Here is a 20,298-nt window from a genome sequence, read left to right as displayed (position 1 = left end):
AATGAGATGATGAGTTAAAATTGGACAATGAGAGAATGATTTCCGGACAAACCGCAGCTCCAGCACTGATAACTGTTTCTCTTCCTATTCATTCTCTGCTCATTGCAGATAAGCAGGTCAAACACTGGACACAATATGCACTTGCACACAGAAAAGTAAGATGAAAAAGAAAAACTTTTTTTAAATACAAACCAGCAAGACAGCATTTTTTTCTTTGTATTTAGAGACTAAAAGAAAAAAAAAAGAAATTTACAGCATTTAGCAGAACCCTTATAGATACATAGCCTGCTGAAGTGCTTAGTAAAAACATATCCTTATGATAAGATAAACAGTTGAAGGTCAGAATACTATCAAGCTGAAACCCTGTTAGAGAGGAGTTAGTACAGATAGTTGGTACAGCAACAAAAAACAGTACAAGTTGAAAAAAAAAAAAAAAAACCCAGAGGACAGCCAGAGGAAGCTCGGATCATTCCACCACCACTACCGAGAAGTCTTGCTGATTGATGAATATTCTGAAAATGTTATTTGTGACACTGGAAATTAATACAGTCAATATAATATTAATATTAATACAGTGCAAAATACTATCCGAAGAGCTTCTGTTGCAACATTTAAGACATTTACTGTCAGAAAAATTCTAAATTTCATACAAAGAGAACACCAAAACCTGGAGTGTGTTTAGGTCCTTTGGGCAGTTTAAGGGTGTATGTTACTTATTTAAAATCCAATGAAATCTAAAATTTACTCTTGACTCTATACTTATTTATGGGCTATACCTCAGCTAAGCTGTTTGATGAACCATTTGCCTGAATGTGAAATGTTTTCAGCTGATCTTCCTTATATACACTGGCACACACTGATATACATTAGTACATCAACTTGGTTACAGTTTGTTGCACTTAGGTTTAAGCAGTGCTTTCTGAAAATTTCTGAATTTTATTTTATTTATTTATTTTTTTTAACGTGAGGTTCATCATATTAGTTGCTGGTAGCATGCAGTTTTACAACATGACCAGCAGATGGCAGAAGTAGTTTACTAGTTTCTAGACGGCAGTCGTGATTGGCTAGTGTGAGTGTGACGTCAGCTGAGAAGCCGTATCTACACTTCCGGTGTCATGTCTGCACACACGTGGAGTTGACGGTATATTAGACTACAGAGGTTTATTTTATTAACTGTGTGTAACAGAGTAGTTCTGCCATGATGGTTGGCTTGTTCAGTGTTTGTGTTTACAGACTGAGTTGATTTATAGCAGTAAATACCGGTATAGAGTGAAACAGCGTGTGCTGACTAGCTACCGAGGCAGAAGTAAGTAGTTGGGTTATTTTATTTTTTGCTCTGGTAACTAGCACTATGTCAGAAACAGCACCGGAGAAGAGCCGTGGACTGAAATTTGCTGAGCAGCAGCTTCTGCGTCACGGCTGGGAGCAAGGTGAGAGGAGATACCTCAGTGAACTTGCTCTGATTGATGGATACTGGTTTACTAAGTGTTGTTGTTATGTCATACTTTAACAGGTAAAGGTCTAGGAAGAGCTGAGAACGGCATCTCTGAAGCAATCAGAGTTAAAGTGAAATGTGACAAAGGAGGGGTAATAAATGTTTCCTGACACCTGTTCATGTGTAACATCTCCCTAACTGTTTAATGATCGTAATGTGTAAATATGTAATCTTTTATAACCCATGTATATGATAGCAGTAGCAGCTGGTGGTGTCAGATCTTTTAGGGACTGTGTTTGCTTCTCACTCAGGTTGGCCATAAAGAAAGTGAGCAGTTCACTTTTCACTGGTGGGATCATGTGTTTAACAAGGCATCTGCCAGTTTAGCTGTGGAATCAGACCAGGTAGGTGTCCTAGAACAGAAGCAAAGCAGCACACACACTTACAGCATTTTCACACTTGTTAGTGCATTTGCCTAATCCGAATCAGAGGGAAAATTGTTATATTCAGGTTGTTTGGTTTGGGTTAGTTCACAGTATATGTAATTAAATGAACCAAAAAGCAAGGAAAAGAAATTGTTGACCTGGGGGAGTGTACATCTGAAAACATCACTTGTAAGTGATGAAAAGATGAAGAAAAACAAAGATAAAAACAAATCTTTGCAGAGTGTGCATAGAAATCACAAAAATCACCCAAGCATGTAGAACCCATGCTGCTCAATAAATGGTTAGATAATGAGAAGTTTTAAACATTTTGTGTATGCACCCACTGTTTGTCTTTTTTTGTTTCTCTGTCCAAATTTGCAGAATTTACATGACATTTCTGCAGCGCTACAGCTGTGTACTTTGGTTCAGTTTGTGCCTCGTGGCTCAGTCTAGCAGCTCAAATATACAGAAAAAAGCTGCAACCCCAAATCCAAATACATGGCATGTTTGGTAAACTTCCTGCAGCTGGGTTGATCCCACTGCAAGTGAACTGCACTAGAGTTTCCTTGGAGCCCAGTATGATGCGATTTTAAAAAGACCTGTGTATATAAAAGCATCCTTAAAGTGTTACAGTACTGAAACGCAAAAACTCATGTGTTCACCTCCAGATCCTGTACAGGTTCACTGACTGTAAAGCATTCATTTTTCCCCTAAAGTCCTTTAACTAAACTGCATCACTGTGCAGCACATTATTAAGCATTTGTTTTATTATGGTCTAGAATGGGGTGATGGTGAAGAAAATGGAGGAAGAAGAGGTTGGAATGATTTCTAACAAGAAGCCTCGAAAGGCCATGATGAACAAGTCTATGCTCTATGGATGCTTTGTCAAGGTACAAGCTTTATCACATTTACACACATGGAAAAAGTGAAATGTTGAACACAGCCACATAATGTCGTTTTACAGTATCCTATCTGTTGTTCTAAAGATGAAATCTTCTACCACAGGAAAGACAATATCATTGTCATTTTTACTTTGGTGAGCTCCTGGACTCTAACCTCTCTCACCCCTGTCCTGTCTGTTCCAGTCTGCTACTCTCCTCTCAGGACAGGAACAGCCTGAACAAAGCTCGTCTGCCTCAGAGGACAGTAGCTCTGAGGACGAAGAGAAGCTAGACCTTTCCAGCACCAAGAAGTAAGCTTCATCTGTGTCTGCCGAAACACTCATTTAATTGGTGTCTAGTCAGAAGCTGACTTACTAGTATGTTCAATGTTAATAAATACTTCTTAAAGGTTTCCTGCTGTCATTGTACTGTCATCAAAGGCTAAAGTGCTTTTTGTTATGTGAAATTTGCATGTAAATCATTGTAAGTACTCCTATATATATATATATATATATATATGTCTATGCTTATATATATATATATATATATATATATATATATATATATATATATATATATATATATATATATAAACATATAAACAGGCCTAAATGCTGTATATGACCTTTTCATTTATATTTTCACACACCCAGACTATCTGATGCAGAACTGATGAAAGCATGTGGAGGACGCACTGCACATAAGTAAGGACTACACATCACACTATTTCCTCGAGTGTAGAGTCATGCCAGTTACAGTATTATGAACAGAGCATGCAGCACTGTTCTAACTAAAAAACATACCATGTAATAGGAGTGAATGTTAATAGCTAAAATGATCATTACAGCTATTTTGCCTGCTATTGGAATTAGAATTATTTATCATAATAATTTAATTGAATTATTTACAATTAAGAAAATATCATTTTATGTGTACTGTACCGTATAAGCACTATATGGCCAAAAGTATGTGAACACCTGACCGTCACAGCCCTAAACTGTTGCCACAGTTTAGTCACATCTTTTAAATGCTACATTAGACTCAAAACTAATTAATAATTATGCCAATACCAGTTACAGTCGAAACATATGGAAGGAAGCACCAGATTTAAATAAGTGTTTTAATTTAATTTAATTTAATTAGCAGTGTTGCATTTGATTGTTTGTATATTTTTTATGTCAGGAAGCCAGAAACATGGAATACAATTAATCAGCCCTATGATTTACATTGCATCTTAGCTGAACAAATTCTATAATAACTAGTGGCACAAGATGTTACAATTTTTTTTCTTTTTTTTTAATCCCCCCAGAGGTGCCAGACATGGTCTCACGATGAGTGCCAAACTAGCCAGACTGGAGCAACAAGAGCAGGAGTTCATGGCAAAATATGGAAAGAAGAAGCAGATAGACAAAACCACAGCTCTGAGTGAAGCAGTGCCCACTGAGCTTAGTTCTGCATTAGACCAGGAGAGGGTAGACAAGCCCGAACGGAAAAAAGCCAAGAAAAAGAAGCAGCGTTCAGATGAGCCCAAAGATAATGGTGTCCAAGAAAGCACTGAAGCTTCACAGGAGCACAATGAGGAGCTATCAAAAAAGCGAAAAAAACAGTCAAAAGTCAAAGCAGATTTAAAATCAGAAGATATAACTGATTCTTTTGTGAACACTGATACAAAGAAAAAGAAAAAAAAGACCAAACTGGTGCTGGAAGAGGAAAGTACAGAGATGGTGCAGGAAGGTGAAGTGGCAGAGACTGCTGAACATCAACCAACAGATGAAAGTGTCTCCAAAAAGAAGAGGAAAAAGAAGAAACGCTCTGAAAAAAGCAGTGCTCTGGAGGAAGGACAGAGTAAGAACACTGTGCTGGCCAGTGAGGAGTCTGCTGAAACTACAGAGAGTCATGAACGTGAGCAGCAGGAAGAGGGCACTGCTGCACTGAACCCAACACCTGATGGCTACAAGAAGGAGAAAAGGAAGTCCTCCAAGGCCAAAAAAGACAAGTCGCCAGCTACAGAAACAGACAGCTGCTATAGTTTAGACGCCAGCACAGCAGAGATTGTGGAAACAGCTGATGTAGAGAAAGAACCATCACAATCAAAAAAAAGGAAAAGCAGAGAAGAGGAACTGGAGGCAGAGACTGAGAATAGATCAACAGATAAACCAGCTGAAAAGAAGAAGAAGAAAAAGAAGCCTGCAGAGTGATGTTTTTCTGGTGAATTATATAAAAGTGATGCCATGTTGAACTTGGGGGCTTAAAGATATAGTATTGACTTTCCTCAGTGTTCACTAGAAACACAACAATTATGCACATTCACTGTCCACTTTATTAGGAACACCTGCACATTCATGCAGTTGTCTAATCAGCCAATCATGTGGCAGCAGTGGAATACATAAAATCATGCAGATACATGTCGAGAGCTTCAGTTAATATTCATATCAAACATCAGAATGAGGAAAATGTGTGATCTTGGTGATTTTGATCGTGGCATGGATGTTGGTACCAGAAGGGCTGTTCTGCAGTGTAAACTTTAGTGACTGTTGTGACTGAGGAGATCAGCAGTTTCTGAAATACTCAAACCAGCCCTTCTGGTACCAACAACCACGCTACAGTTAAAGTCACTGAGTTCATTTTTCCCCCCATTCGGACATTGATGTAAACATTAACTGAAGCTCTTGACCTGTATCTGCATAATTTTATGCATTGTGCTGCTGCCACCTGATTGGCTGATTAGATAACTGCATGGATGAACAGGTGTTCCTAATAAAGTGGATGGTGAGTGTATTTATGGTCAGAAAAATGATACCTCAGTATCCTTTTTTTAGAGGATTTAGCCTTGGTGCTATTTGTACTGCACTATGAGTCATGGATGTTTAAATTATAATCTTTTTTAATTTGTCCCTCCTGTTCTACACTAGTGCATTTCAGGCATGGTTCATTCACATCATGTCTTCTTAGCTCCATGAACTTGCTCAGTGACTTATGCAGTGACTCTTTTTAATCATGGAATGCATTGAATTTTTAATTCAGTACATTTTTTAGATTTAAAGGTAATTTTGTTAAAATATACTTTGTTATATACATAATACCTTTTAATACACATCTTGTGCCATCATGACCTAATGGTTTGTTTTTGTTGCTTACAATCAAACTGTAAACAAAGCAAACATAACCATAAAATCGATTACTGGCTGACTCTGTGAATTTTTAACATTATTTTTTCCTTTGTAGAGTCCTGGGTCTGGTTGTAGAATGAGATAGATCCTGTGAAATGCTTAACAATGATGATTACCTGATGGGACACACCAGCAGTTTTTTCTCCAACTAACAACTATATCATTTCATGTACTGAGCAGAAAAAAAAACATTTACAGTGGAAGTCTTATTGAATTTTAGTTAGTAATAGTAAATTTCAAGAATTTTTACATCAAAGATATTTATACAGTACGTTGAGCCACCTAAATCTGTGTAATTTGTCATTTCATGCATGGGCCTACTTTATCAGAGGGAAGAATTCATAGTTGTGTGTTAGAAATAGACAGGTAAACACAAAAGCAGCTGCCTGCTTTCTACCTGCTGGCTTATGACTAATATAAAGCTGCAACTGAGAAACAGCCCTGGATAAAAAAAAAAATCTCAAGTCTGTTCACCCTAAAACATTTGTTGTGAGAATATCATGAATGTTGTACATGAAGCCACGTAATAGTCATGTATTTTTTGGTCACCTGCCAATTCTCATCCACCAGTCAGCTCTCCACTAATATACTACAGCTACCAGTTGGGGAGGGTGAAGGCTAACACGCACTTCCTCTGAGACACATGAAGCCAGCCTACCTCATCTTTTCAAACTGCTTATACTGCATCACAGAGCAGCGTAACATACTTGGAGAAAAGCGTTGTCTGCCCTCTTCCACATACATGAGCTCACAGAAGCCAATGATTGCCTAGTGTTGCTGTGATTGAAAAGGGAGACAGTACATCATCCCTCATGCCCAGAGAGCACAGACAGTTTTGCTCCCTTGGCTCCCAGCCACGGCTGACTGTGGCATTTGATTGGAGCTCAATCTCCTGATGACCACTTTCCTGCTATGCCACTCAGCAGCCATATTCATGTATTTTAAACATTTATTGACCGCGTTTAACAGTAGCCCCTAGATTTGCATTATAAGTGAGTATTGCCTTTGCATTATAAGTGAGTATTGCCATTTAACACGTTAAATTTTTTTCTCACATGATAGTGTACACATGCAACAGATTCAGCAGACAGAGATTAAATTGAATAAAAATACATTTGACTCCTTCATACCGTCGCTTTCATCTCACAGATAAATCTATTGTGCATGACACACATTTTCTCCTCCCAGTTGTTCAGATCAGCACTGATAGGTTTTGACAACACACAACTGGTTTGTGAGTTTTCAGGCGGAGCAGCCCAGAACCTATGAAGAAAAGTAGAGTGGTTTATTACCATGACAAAAACTAATGAAGTTTTAGTCTATTAATATTAATAGCAGGGATTCTGCCTTGACAACAACTGTGGTTACAGCAGAATATGAGGTTTAATCTTCATTTGTAAAATCTTACACATTGCTCTGAAGCTCAGCACCGGTGGTCCAAACCCACATGTTGTACTGTTTAACGAGTCCAATCCAGTACCCATGATATATGTCATAATAAAAGGGTATATGTTGGCTGATAAATTCCTATGCATGTACAGAGAAAGTAAAGGAATCAAAGCACAAAGATCACTAAGCATGTTCAGTAAAGTGTAAAGCATAATTTAAGGACAAATTCCAAAATTCTAATTTCAATTGTAATTAAAAATGTTGTGCCTCTGTAAACGTGCCAGAGTTAAAATCACTTTTAATACGCTTAAAAAATTCATCCTGCATGACTTATATATGACGTATATTAATCTTTATACATTTTCGACATGAGGTTCTCATTAATACAGCATTGAATATCATTAGAAAATTGTTAGTGAAAAAAGAAACTCTTGCTCTTATGTTTTTAGGTGCTTACAACAAACCCTGACTCACATCCCTTATGTTTGATATTGTTTAGATTTTTTTCCTTTATTAAACAGCATTGTAACTGTGCAATGTGCAGTGTTCTCCTGTGATGTCAGCACAGCACCCCACCACTAACTTCTCACAGGAATAGTAAAAATACAACACCAACCAACATGCAAGAAATTTGTCAAGCACCCTCCATAACCAATATTAAGAAGCTAAAACTTGTATTTTAGATCATTTATACAGGTACCTTGTTCTTCTTTAGAAAAAAAACTTAAATCTAAAACCCTTAAGGGTTATTTGGTTTGTTCCAAGTAGAATACTTTAGGAAGCCATGAACCCTTAATCATCTGTAGAACACTTGAGGAACCCTGTTTTGTCTAGGAGTGTACCAAAGGCATCAACATAGGGTGTCAAAAGTATTAATGTCCATCTGAAGAAAATCTTAACGTTTATTTATAGGGTGTGTTTTCTAAGAGTACAGATTGTCAATTCTTAATAGTTAGATGGATCTCTCTCTCTCTCTCTCTCTCTCTCTCTTTAAGAGACTCACCTGTTCCTCTAGAGTGTCTATGACCACTAGATGTCCTCCCCTTTCAGCACAATACCCTCGGCTGTCTGTCCAGGTCAGCCATGGTTTGCTCATATAGAACAAGTAACAGCTGGAGCCGTTCTGAATCCAGTTCTTCATACAGGGCTCACAGTGAACCTCTGCAGGGTTAGTTAGCTAGTTAGTATTTATTCAGAGTTAATCAAAATGGAACTGTATATAAAGATTATGCTTAAAATGAACTCTTGGTAATAGGTGGTAATAAGTTAGATTTAACCTACCATCATTTGTTATTGTACAATATTTGTCAGCTGGGAGATTTGAATATTGGGTGATGATCCGCAGTGTGTTTTTGAACTGATCTCTCTGTGCAGTTAATTCCTTTTTCTCCGTCTCCAGTGCTGCCTTATCAGCTTGCAGGATCCTGTGTGCCGTGCTCTCATTGGTGTAAAGAGCCTGCAGAAGGTGATGGATACTGGTTAAGTTTAACCTTCTGATTTTACTTGCTGCAGCCTGGTATTGTGCTTGATATTTAGCTGCTCAATTTTCTTACCAAAATGGAGCTGTATTTTGAAACTTGCTTGATGTCTGTATAGGAAAACAACAGAATGCAGTGTGTCAGTCATCTTTTCAACACACTTATCTATCAGATAACATAAATACAGATTACTGCTTGTCATCGGATGAGAATTTTAACCTGACATATTTTCAACAGACATCTTTTAAGACTAGGCTTTATATGTGACAGAGAGACTTAGCAAGAATGTAGTACACTAGTGCAAATGTGTTTATGTGTCCAAATGTGAAAAAACATTACTTGCTCATACTTACTTAAGACACACATAGTGGTTAAACCTGCTAATAAGAGAACACACAATAGCCCCAGAGCAGCTGTAGCCTGTCTGCATGATGTATATCTGGGTGCAGCCTCTTCCTCTTTAAGAGAACAGAATTAGATGGAGTGTGTTATTATGGGCAATTTGCCAAGCTATTATAGCTATTAATGCTGCAATATTAGTCTACTATTTATGCTTTTACAAGAACACTCTCTGTGATGTTTAACTGATAATTTTCTTAAACACCAACACTAATTGCCATTCAGTCATAAATAACATTGTAAATAATTGTGATTATTTTATATAATGTGGCCAAAGTATAAACCAAGGACGCAGGAAGCCACTGCTGGAGCAGGCCTGACTTTCAGGATTCCTTTAACTGCACTTGCTAAAATAATAATAATAATAATAATAATAATAATAATAATAATAATATGATGCAGATGACAGTGCATGTCACATATATGCTGCTTAAAATTCCATGTAAAACATGTTCAAACGTCCCTGTTATAAACTGATGGAGCCAAACAGAAAAAAGTCCAAGCCTGTAATTAAAATTCATAACCAAATACCACAAATAGCAGAGATTTTCCCAGCCATCGCAGGACTGCTTGTAGATGTTTTCTCTCTTGTTGTCCTGATTTCTGAGTACACAGCATTCTCAGTCTTTGCTACATCTAGTCACAAATAGAAAGCCAAAGATACAATAATCACAGACAAGATACAATAATCACAGACAAGTTCAATTAAAGTTGTTTAATTGTCAAAGTAATTTTATGTATTTTTCAGTATGCATGTCAAACCTGTTACTCTTAAAAAATGTAATGACTGACAGTAACAGGGTTTAAGGCTAATCAGTTATTTGCTATTAACCTGATGACCAAGAACCTTCTTGTGAATCAAGTTACTTGAGGAATGAACCATTAAAGTGGAAAAAAAGGTCAACCTCACCTTTAGGCACTGCAGGGTAAGATGTATTGAACTCTAGTGTAGAGTAGCACACATCATCCTCCATTTTTACTAACTGGATCAGAGGAAACAGGTGAACCGCACTTGCACTTGACTGCTTCTCCTTTTGCTTTTTATGTCAGCTGTGAGTTGTGAAAGGTTCAGTGTTGGGTCACACACGTCACATATTAGAAAGTACTGCTTTGAGAAATTTACATCCGGCTGACCACTTAGACCCCTTTTACTCTACATTTCATCCAAAGGTCAACACAAAGACAACACTGTTTGCTGTGTATCAGCCACTCTGACCAAATGTGCCAAGTTCATTATTATAATAATTATAGAGAATTTCTGTTACATTATATATGATCAACATATATACTACGTTATATATGGTCAACTCCAGAATTCCTGCCACCTTCAAGAAAATTGGCTAAAATGTTTGTAGAATTAAACACAGAACTACTGGAGAAACTATGTACAGTTTCTCTAAGAATAATCACTTTTAATCAACCTTATTTTAAACTATGTTTTTGAAAAAGAAATCTCAGAAATATACAGTACTGTGCAAAAATGCAAAGATGCACAGAAAAGACGGCTTCAAAAGTAATTAAATGTTTTCTACATAAAAAAAATTATATAAATTGCAGTAAACAGTAATAAACTATGAGCTGTGACAGTGCTTTGCTTTTTAAAAATCTATCAGTAATCTGAGGTAAATTTAGCAGTTTTATGAGGAAATTAGCTGGTAAGTTTTACTGAGCATCTTGGAGAATCTGCCACAGTTCTTCTGGAGACTTTGACTGTCACACTTACATTTGTTTTTTCAGCTCATCCCATACAGTCTTCATTATGTGTCTGAAAGATGGACTATTAAGTAATATGTTACTTTCTTTACTGATGTACAAACAATTTTCTGTATTAAACACCTGAAACAAAATTTGTATTAAATAAAAATGAGAGTGCCTAAATCCCAGCACTCAAACCAGCACCAACAACCATGCCAAGGTTAAAGTCACAGAGATCACACTTTTCCCCATTCTGATGTTTGAGGATAAAGCACTTAATGAAGATGAAGGAACGAATATGTGCTTCAAACTATATTATGCCACAGGGTGGCGCAGTGAAGAATGCAGTGGTCTAGAAATGTGCACTGAAAGAAAGAAGAGATCTTAAAAAAAAGAAAAATTTAAGCATATAAGACCTATATCTGTTATTAGTTTTACTGACTAATAAATTGATATTTATATATTTTTGCATTTTATATATATATATATATATATATATCCCAACATTTTATTTTAGTAATATACAGTACATTGATTTTTGTTGTTGTTGTTGTAATATACTAAACAGCTAAGTAAGGTATTATATAATTAATTTTTAAGTAAAATCCTTCCTGCTTAACAGAACAACTAAAAAACACACTTTCAGGATTTTTCTTATTCTACCAATTCTAAAAAAAAAATCTAGAAAATTACTGCTTCTGAGAGATGCAGCAGTGCTAGAGTTAACTCCACAAATGACATCACTGCTTCTCTCCCCCCCCCCCCCCCCCCCCCCCGCAGCCCACCACCCTTGCCCCTGTGCCCTCCCCCTTTCCTCACTCACTATGAAAGGAGTATCCCCCTGTGCTGGCCATTCTGCAGGGCCAGACCCCTGAGCCACACATACACAAAGACAGGCAGACATTGTAGTTCTTGTGGACGTAAAACAAGCTACATCTTACTGAAATGGAGATCTCGAGTTTCCAGCATCCTATCTCCTACACTGGAGAAGAGAAGTATGAGATGCTGGAGTTGAACAGGAGGCTGGAGTCATACCTGAACCATGTGAAGTTACTGGAAGAGGACAATCAGCTTCTTTGGGGGGAAATCCAAGCCATGAGGAGAAACCAAGACAGTGGAGGCCAAAGGAAGGCTCAGGAGGAGGCACTCAGTCTGGCCAGAAAAGAGCTGCAGAATGCCTGGAGAGAGAAGGATCGTGTGGAGCTAGACGTCAGCAACCTGCTGGAGGAGATTGAGGAGCTGAACATACTGAGACAGAAAGAGAAGACTGCACAGGTTGAAGCTAAGAGAAAACTTGACGAAAGCAGGAAGGTACTGGAGGATGAGAGGAGGATGCAGATCTGGCTGAAAGAACAAGCTGCTCATCTTGAGAAAGAGGTCTCTCTGCAGGTGCACGTCCATCAGGAAGACCTGGCAGCCCTGAAGTCCTCATGTGCCTTCTCAAAACCAGTGCTAATGGCTCCTCAGCACAGCCAGACTCTCAACCTCCAGGGCCTGGGCAAAGAGTACTCACAGAGAGCAGCACAGGCCTGGCATGAAGCAGCAGACGTGTACCAGACACAGATGAAGAAGCTAGAGGAGAGCCTGGACCAAACCAGGGCTCACATGACAGTGCTCAAACAAGAGAAGAAGGAGAGTCAGCTACAGATACAAGATTTAGCCAAAGAACTGGAAAGTGCAAACGTCAAGAGAGAACTGATGGAGAAGAACATGGTACAGCAGAGACAGAGGCAGAATCAAGACCTTCAACATCTTCAGGTAAAAATAAAGAATTCTACATTCATGTGAGGGAATATGTACAGTGTTAAATTAACTTGTTATTTCCAAATATCTGTGTAGCCACCAAGTCTATAAATTGTTATTAGGAAAATAGAATTAGCTTTATAATCCTTATGGGATGATGACTCAGAAACAGCAACAGATTTTTATATTACTATTAGATGCAAAAACAATAACTGGACTTCCTGTCATTGTTTTTCTTTAAATCTCATCTGAAAGGAAGCAAATGGTACAAGTAAAAAAAACTCCACAGGTGTTCTTCACAGGTTCTTAGGATAGATAGGCTTCCTAAAAGGGTTAGTAAGAGTCAAACACTCAGTTGCAGAGTTCTACCTTTAATGGTTTTATACATTAAAATACATTGATGAGCTTCATTTTTCATTGTTCTCATCACAGGCTGACAGCACATAATATGATGATATGCTGAGTAAGAGGATATAATTCTTTGATAATGGTATCCAGTGCCATAAAGTTTTTGACCACTGAGCTAAAATCACTTGGCACAGACCTATTTATTTGAAATATAGCATGTAAAACTAAGTAAAGAGTATAAAACCCGGTAGAAATAAAGGAAGAATTCGAATCATGACAAATTCTAAACTTAAGTCTGTTGGAAGAAGGGGAGCTTTACTCTTTATATTCTTCTTATCCTCCTGTCTTTACAGGCTCATGTGGAGGCCCTGGAGGCAGAGAAGCTGGATCTTGGAGAGCAGATGGGTGAGCTGTTGGTAGAGAGTCGCAATCTGCTACAGATGAAGATGTCTCTGAGCCTCGAGGTGGCTACATACAGGTATCAGTTTACATCTTGGGCCTTGTGATGGAAATCCTCTGCCTCCTCCTCTTCAGTTTTTCTACATTCTTTAACACATAATGTGGATATAAGTTTTTCTACATTCTTTAACACATAATGTGGATATAACAGCACTACTATAAACTATAGGATGTAACTGATATTAAGGAGTTAGAAAGAGCTTTAAATAGTCCTTTCCTTACTGGTCATCCACCCCACCCCTCAACACCACCCCTCACCCGTCTTAGGAAATGGTCTGAAGAGAAAGGGAGCTCAGGGAGTCTTTAGTGATTATGCTGGAAAGACAGAAGGCTAATTTCACCATGCAGTCAGATCCATGAAATGATCAATATCTTTAGCAAAATAGTTTAGAGGACGAAGCGTTTTCTTCTATTTCATCTTCTTGAACCGTTGTCAAATTTAGGTATTAAAGGTTCTTACAAATCTTCACTAAAATCATGACTGCAGCAAATCTTGAATAAAGAATGTAGTATAATGTACCTTGTATCACCCATGTATCCATGTACATACAATTTATGCTCTTTACGTTTTCTTTTTTACCATCCTGTTGCACTCACACTTGTGCATTTGATGGTGTGTGAGCTCCATTACTACTCACTAGTGTGTGATAAATAAAGTCAGTGACAGTGGCATGTGCACTGCAGATGGCCTAACAATGACAAATCTGACACTTCATTTCCATAACAACAACCCTGGGCTCAAGCTTGCTGCTTGGTAACAACACAAGCTTTTATACCTCTTCTTTTCTTTACTCTCAGTGTTTTAGAGAATTCATTCCTACACACATTCAGTCCTTCCCCCTTTACTACTGAAATCTAGCGACTATAATCTTCAGTCAAGACTTGCTCTGTAATACTAATAATAATAGTAAGTAGTAATAGTAATAACTAATAATAGTAAGTACTTGGGCAACTTATACCCAAAGTTAACAAAGGACTATGAAGAATAAAAAGAAAAGTACTGCTCTGTCATTGCTTTTAGCTATGTTCTGTATTATCTCTATTGATAATCTCGGTGTTCTGGATGTATGGTGCAATTCATCTTCTGCATTTCCAGCATAAGCACTATAGATTTCCTGAGCTACCCTTCTCTTTGTGAGCCATTTTGGATGATCAATAAGCAAAGCATTTATGGTCAATGGTTACTATTTTCACTGACACCTCTATAAACATTTCCATTACAGTACTCTAATCAAACAAATATAAGATCTAGAACAGCCAAACATTTATTGAAAATGACAGAATTCTACCTTCTAGTTTTCTGCAACTTGGCTGTGAACCATATAACTGGCAGAAAGTATTTCATTTCAAAGTATAAAATTTTATTTTCAGAAATGTTTTGGTGTATATTGTATCTTCATGTGCTTTCTCAGTATACAGGTACGTTTGGAAAGTAACGTAACTAGTTAATTATGATATGCATGCATTTAGGGTTACATAACTGTATTACAGTTACATAACTTAATTTGTTACTTTGTTACTTAATTTGTTAAATTGTTATAAATTTCTTTCCATGTGTTTTTAGAGCTTTGCTGGACAGTGAAAGCCTGAGAGTTAACAACCAATCAGCAAGTAAGAGGAACAGGACAGTCTCACTTTTAGGTACATTTTTAGACTTTCATATAACACCTCAGGATACAATCTTACACAATCTTGCACTTGCGTGTAGAGGATCTGCCATTTTACGAAATGGAGCCTGTCCTGATAGCATCCTGAGTCCCCATAGGTCACCACACCAGATGGCTCTATTTCCAGTAATGTAGGCTGAGGGATCAATATATCCACATTACTCCATTACTACTGTGTATCCTGATAATGCCTCTGGGAGAATTATTATGGCTCTATGACCAAGATTAATATATAGGTATTATTAGCATTATTAAGAAGAAACCATGCAGTAGAATCTTTATATAACAATGTGTGGGGATTTAAGTACCGTACTGTGATATGACTAGGTTTTTATGTTACATGAAACATTAGACATATCAGTGGCAAACTCATTCTTGCCATTCTCCAATTTCATTCACAGAAGGAAATACCAAGTCCCCTGGGATTTCTCCAAGCACTCAGGCCATCTCTTCCAGGCTGTTCAGCAGTCCGTTGAATACAACCTCCAGATCAATCACCCATAAAGCAAACCTCATGACTCCTACATGGAACCTGACACTAAGAACTCCACAGGAGACACTCAAGAGACCTCAGACAACTAAGGAAGAGGAAGTCATCGTAAGGGTAGAGAAGCAAAAACTAGATATGTCTACAACTATATCAGAAAAGCATCTTACTGGATCAAGCTCTGATGATCATTATAGAACTGAGGAGGAAGCAAGCTCTACTGCTTCTGTCTCTGCCTCTGAAGGCCCTAAAGCTGTAGATGAGCCTGGGTCCATACTCACTAGAAATGTTAAAGAAGATTTGCAGGACGTCCTTAAGGCAGAACCTGGGCCGGTTTTATTTAGCGCCAATGAAACAGCAATGATTACCTCTCCAGCTGGACATCCCCAAACTCCAGAGAGTGTGTCCTCTAGTCAGCATATTGAGGAATCAAAGAGTTCAGAGGATGGAGATGAAGAGGAGACTGAGGTGTCTACTGAAATGGCTCAAATATCACATGCTCCTGTGTCTGCCTGGGAGGAAAATGAAACAGTGATACCAGAAGAGAGAGATGTAGTCTCTGAGCTAGAGTTGGAGTCAGAGGACAACACAGCTGATAACAACGCACAAGAATTTAGAATAGATGCTGATTATGCAGAATTACAGCTGCTTGGTGAAAACTCTAACAAACCTGCTTCACATTTGTCTGCAGATACATTTAGTCCAGTTGAGGATGACAGTGAAATTCTAACATGGGCAGATGTAAAGGAAGATGTTATACATTTTGTTGAAGAAGAATCACTGAAGAGTGCGCCAGAAGTAGAGAGAAATTCAGGGGAAGGAAATGAAGAAGTGGAAGAAAAAATGGAAATAGAACAAGCTGAATGGCCTGGTATTGAAGTGCTAGAAGGTCAAGAGTTTGATATTAAAGTGCAAGAAGAGGAGAATGAAACTGAACAAGAGAAAAAAATGGAGCAGATTAAAGAAGAGGAATTGACTAACGGTGAAGAGGAAAGGGTGATAGAGGAAGAGATTGGAGAAAACTTTGGTGAACAAAAAGCAGCGTTAATGATGCATACATATGAAAAAGGTAATTTAGTAGGTGAAAAAGCTGAGTTAGTGATGGATACATATGAAAAAGATAATCCGGTAGGTGAAAAAGCTAAGGCAGTGATGGATACATTCAACAAAGATCAGTTAGTTGAACATAATGCAGAAAAAGAGCAGGGTCAAAGTGATGAAGATGAATCATTAAACATCTCTGCATCATGGAGAACTGATCCTGGTGAAGCAGACAGCTATGCTCAGGAGAACACAATAGCAGACACTCGTCCCCTCATACACTACAAGAGTGATGAAGAGACAGATGCCAACATCCCAATCTCTCATCTGGGTGTGAGTGAACCTACTGGCAGTGAAGATGAGAGGGAGAAACATGAGGGGGACAGCCACTGGAGCCAGATAATCGCCAAACGCTTTGACACCATGGAGGATCTATCTGAGGAGCCAGAGCTAGGCAGCATGGACGACATAGTCACAGATGGATCAGTTCAATCTGTGTTAAGAGAGAGCATGGATGAGGAGTCTGCTGTTCAAAATGAAAGTTGTGACGTGGACAGCCATGTCAAGACACTAATGGATGATGCTTTGGAAGATCAATCAGAAAGTGACCTTAGGAACAATAGTAATGAGAACAGTCAGGGTGAGGAGGAGACAAAGATTGAGATCTACCATCTGTCAACATTCCTGGCTGAGAAACAGGACGAGAGCTCACAGTTACATGACTGGAGTGCAAGTTTGTACAATGAAACCAGGGAGATGAATGAGCAGCAGACTCTTCTGACCACACAGGCCAATATCAGTGAAGATGCCATAACAGAATACAGAGACAATAAAGAAAACTGGAATATAGAATCTATAGAAATCAATCCAGAGGGTGAAGGTGAAGACAAGAAGTATTTTGATACTCCATTGCCTGAACCATTCCAAGAACAAGTCCTTGCAGAAGAACCTTGTGAAGAGCCATCAATAGAGATCACACATTCTGATGTGCTTCTATTCGAAACTGCTATTACCGAGGAACAATCGTGTCCAAAAGAGGAAGATGTGCAGTCAAACCTGTCAATGCTCACTCATGCAGATTTCACAGATGAAGTTTCTCTACACAGTCATCCAGAGAGCCAGACCAACACTAACGACTCAGATCTGGAAGAGACCAATAGTTCTGAGGATGAGTCTCCAAATGCGAGCCAGTGTTCTCAGCTGCTTTCCCAGCAGCTAGACCAGGACAGTGCGACTACTGTGGATGTAGTCTCAAACACTGATCCATTTGTCACAGGCCCTCTCTCAGGTGTGCTGAGAGAGGAGAGCTCTGAAGATTATAATGCTCCTGAAGCAGAGGAATTGGAGAACAAAGAGGAACAGCAATATGCAGTGGACAGTAGTAGTAGTGGAATGGGTGAAATTGCTGACAGCCTTCCACAAGAATGGGAGAATTTGGGCCATGAAATTACAAGTGCACCTCATAGCATTCTTAGCACTACAGAAGAATTTGGTGATGTGGAAATGGAGAACCAAAAAGACAACATGGACATTTTCCAAGGAGATGCTCTAAAAGAAGAATGTCAGACTAATGAAAAAGAAAATGACCTTCACAGCTTCTTTAGTTCAAGCATAAAGGAGGGCATTTGGAGTGCAACAAAATTTGAGATGGCTGCTACATATGACCCAAATGACCAAACAGAGACTGAAACAGAGAGGTACTCATATGACAGCATTAATTCAAACCAGACCACGGCCCTTGGGGAGGACTGGGGAGATCTTGAAAGATTACCACCAACCAACAACAAACCTGAGAAAGATGTGGGCACCTCTATAGCTCAATCAGTGGAGGAGGAAGGGGAAGAGCAGAAGATGCCACAGGTCAAACAGGTACAGTGCAGAGACGGGAAAGATGGAGAGGAGGAGACTGTCCATGCAGAGGATTCCACTGATGAAGGTGACTCCTGGTCTTCTGGTGAAGAGTAAATCCATTCTATAAGCATTACTCATCTCACAAATGTTCAACAACATTACATTTATGGATGTACTGCAGTGGCACAGAATGGAAAGGAGAAAAGTGGGGTAAAACAGTGAGAAGTATAATTATCGCATATTTGTGCCTTTGAAATAAAAAATGTCTTGTCTTGATTGATAAATATTAGTGCGTCTCATAACTAATTGATCTGTGTCATGATGCTGTTCTCATTGACTTTGACATTGATATGTCTACATTTTTAGGTGAAACAAATACAGATGGGATTTTTGAACAATATATCATAATAAACAATATTTGAGGTGCCTCTGTGTTTCTGTGTTAGAGATTACTTAATCAAATACATCAGTGAGCATTAGAAGGAATACTGATGTATGAAATGAAAACATACCCTAGTAAACATCAAGAAAAAAAAAACACCCCTAACATATTTCACTGATTTAAGGAATATTGATATAACTGATACATTTTAGTGTATAAAAATTGTAAAATATTTTTGCAAATAGATTCAATGAATGAAAGTATTCATTAAGCTTCTGCGTAATGAATCATAAAAAGCTGCGGGATTGTGGCGTTGTTCGATGGTCAAGGGTTATAGATTTATCATCAGTTACCTCATCACTGCCAGCACACAACACAGCTCTGATGACAGAAAAGAGGCTGCAAGAGGACAGAAAGAAAACTCACAAGTAAAGATGATGTCATCTCTCTTGCTGGGTATTTTTTTTCCCTTCTGTCATTAATCACACCACTAGCTGCTCTTTAGCTTTGTATCTCTGTCCTGTGCTCAGTATGAGGCTCACTGAGGGCCAGACACATAGAGAAGAAGAGAGAGAGTGAGTGAGGGAGAGAGATGGTGCAGGACATAGTAACTGCATTACCTCAGCAGTCTGCCATGCTCTTTTTTTCAACTCTAAATAGATTTCCAGCCTGCTGCTGTGAGCCTCTATTATTTGAGCAACCAGAAATGGGCAGTTGTTGCGCACACACGGATCAGGATTTAGAGAGTCCTCTGGGAGCTAAAACAAAAGCGAGCAGGGGGAAGAATCTTGACGCTGGTCCAGTCTGCCCCCTCAGCACCTGCTCTCTGTGATGACCTCAGTCACTTCCACAGGCTTCCTGTAGCACATGACACAGCACAACACGCTTGATGCAAGAGATTGCAACTGGATTCTAAAAGCAACTGCAGGGGTGTAGTTTGGAATATAGGGGGGCATAAGGATAAGCAAGTTCTAAAATAAAACAAAGCCACATGATCACTCAATATCTAACTGAGATTAAAAAGATATATTGCATTTCAATGACCATGAAACACTGAGACCATGGATTTAAACGCTGCCCTTTAATTCTTAATAAAAGCTACCAACCCAGAGAAAGTCCTAAGAGGTTGAATTGAGATGAGTGTGCTCAGTACCATGTGCCATCTGTCTCCATTACTGAGCATCCATTGATTTCCTGGAAGCTGCAGAGTAATTAAGAATCTGTAAAATTAAATAGAGGAAGACTGGACAATACATTCAAATGCAACTTGAATTTCTCTGAGTAATGGCACTTCTGGTGTTTTATTTACTACTTATTTTATTCATTCAAGTTCTTAATTTTTTTTTTAATGAGAATCTCCATCACTTTACCCTACCCACTTTACAGACATGCAGCAGCTGAGAGGAGCAGTATGCCAGCTCATGGAGATCAAATTGAAAATCTGGATC

At 38.5% G+C, this 20,298-nt stretch overlaps 3 protein-coding genes across 4 annotated transcripts; 2 read left to right on the top strand and 1 right to left on the bottom strand.

Moving 5' to 3' along the window:
• Positions 1–1,064: 1,064 nt before the first annotated feature.
• Positions 1,065–6,221, top strand: gpatch4 (G patch domain containing 4). Its single transcript, XM_026926553.3, has 7 exons — positions 1,065–1,430; positions 1,514–1,587; positions 1,747–1,839; positions 2,640–2,750; positions 2,946–3,052; positions 3,395–3,445; positions 4,051–6,221. The coding sequence occupies exons 1-7, from the start codon at positions 1,352–1,354 to the stop codon at positions 4,937–4,939; spliced, it is 1,404 nt and encodes a 467-aa protein (XP_026782354.3). The 5' UTR covers positions 1,065–1,351; the 3' UTR covers positions 4,940–6,221.
• Positions 6,222–6,302: 81 nt separating this feature from the next.
• Positions 6,303–10,575, bottom strand: LOC113534131 (C-type lectin domain family 9 member A). Its single transcript, XM_053237564.1, has 8 exons — positions 10,088–10,575; positions 9,709–9,813; positions 9,132–9,236; positions 8,854–8,888; positions 8,582–8,756; positions 8,304–8,461; positions 7,320–7,438; positions 6,303–7,174 (listed from the first exon to the last, which is right to left on the bottom strand). The coding sequence occupies exons 1-8, from the start codon at positions 10,149–10,151 to the stop codon at positions 7,036–7,038; spliced, it is 900 nt and encodes a 299-aa protein (XP_053093539.1). The 5' UTR covers positions 10,152–10,575; the 3' UTR covers positions 6,303–7,035.
• Positions 10,576–11,708: 1,133 nt separating this feature from the next.
• nes (nestin) lies at positions 11,709–18,752 on the top strand. 2 transcript variants are annotated; one of them, XM_026925950.3, is made up of 4 exons: positions 11,709–12,630; positions 13,317–13,441; positions 14,987–15,033; positions 15,491–18,752. In XM_026925950.3, exons 1-4 carry the CDS (start codon positions 11,818–11,820, stop codon positions 18,580–18,582), a joined length of 4,077 nt encoding a protein of 1,358 aa, XP_026781751.3. In that variant the 5' UTR covers positions 11,709–11,817; the 3' UTR covers positions 18,583–18,752. The 2 variants fall into 2 exon arrangements, with proteins under 2 accessions (XP_026781751.3, XP_026781750.3); XM_026925949.3 differs by having other exon boundaries at positions 14,987–15,063.
• The last annotated feature ends 1,546 nt before the right edge of the window (positions 18,753–20,298 follow it).

Source organism: Pangasianodon hypophthalmus, chromosome 1, assembly GCF_027358585.1.
Source record: "Pangasianodon hypophthalmus isolate fPanHyp1 chromosome 1, fPanHyp1.pri, whole genome shotgun sequence".
NCBI lineage: Eukaryota > Metazoa > Chordata > Actinopteri > Siluriformes > Pangasiidae > Pangasianodon > Pangasianodon hypophthalmus.
Note: the sequence above shows the minus strand (reverse complement) of the source record. Positions and strands in the feature narration are given on the sequence as shown.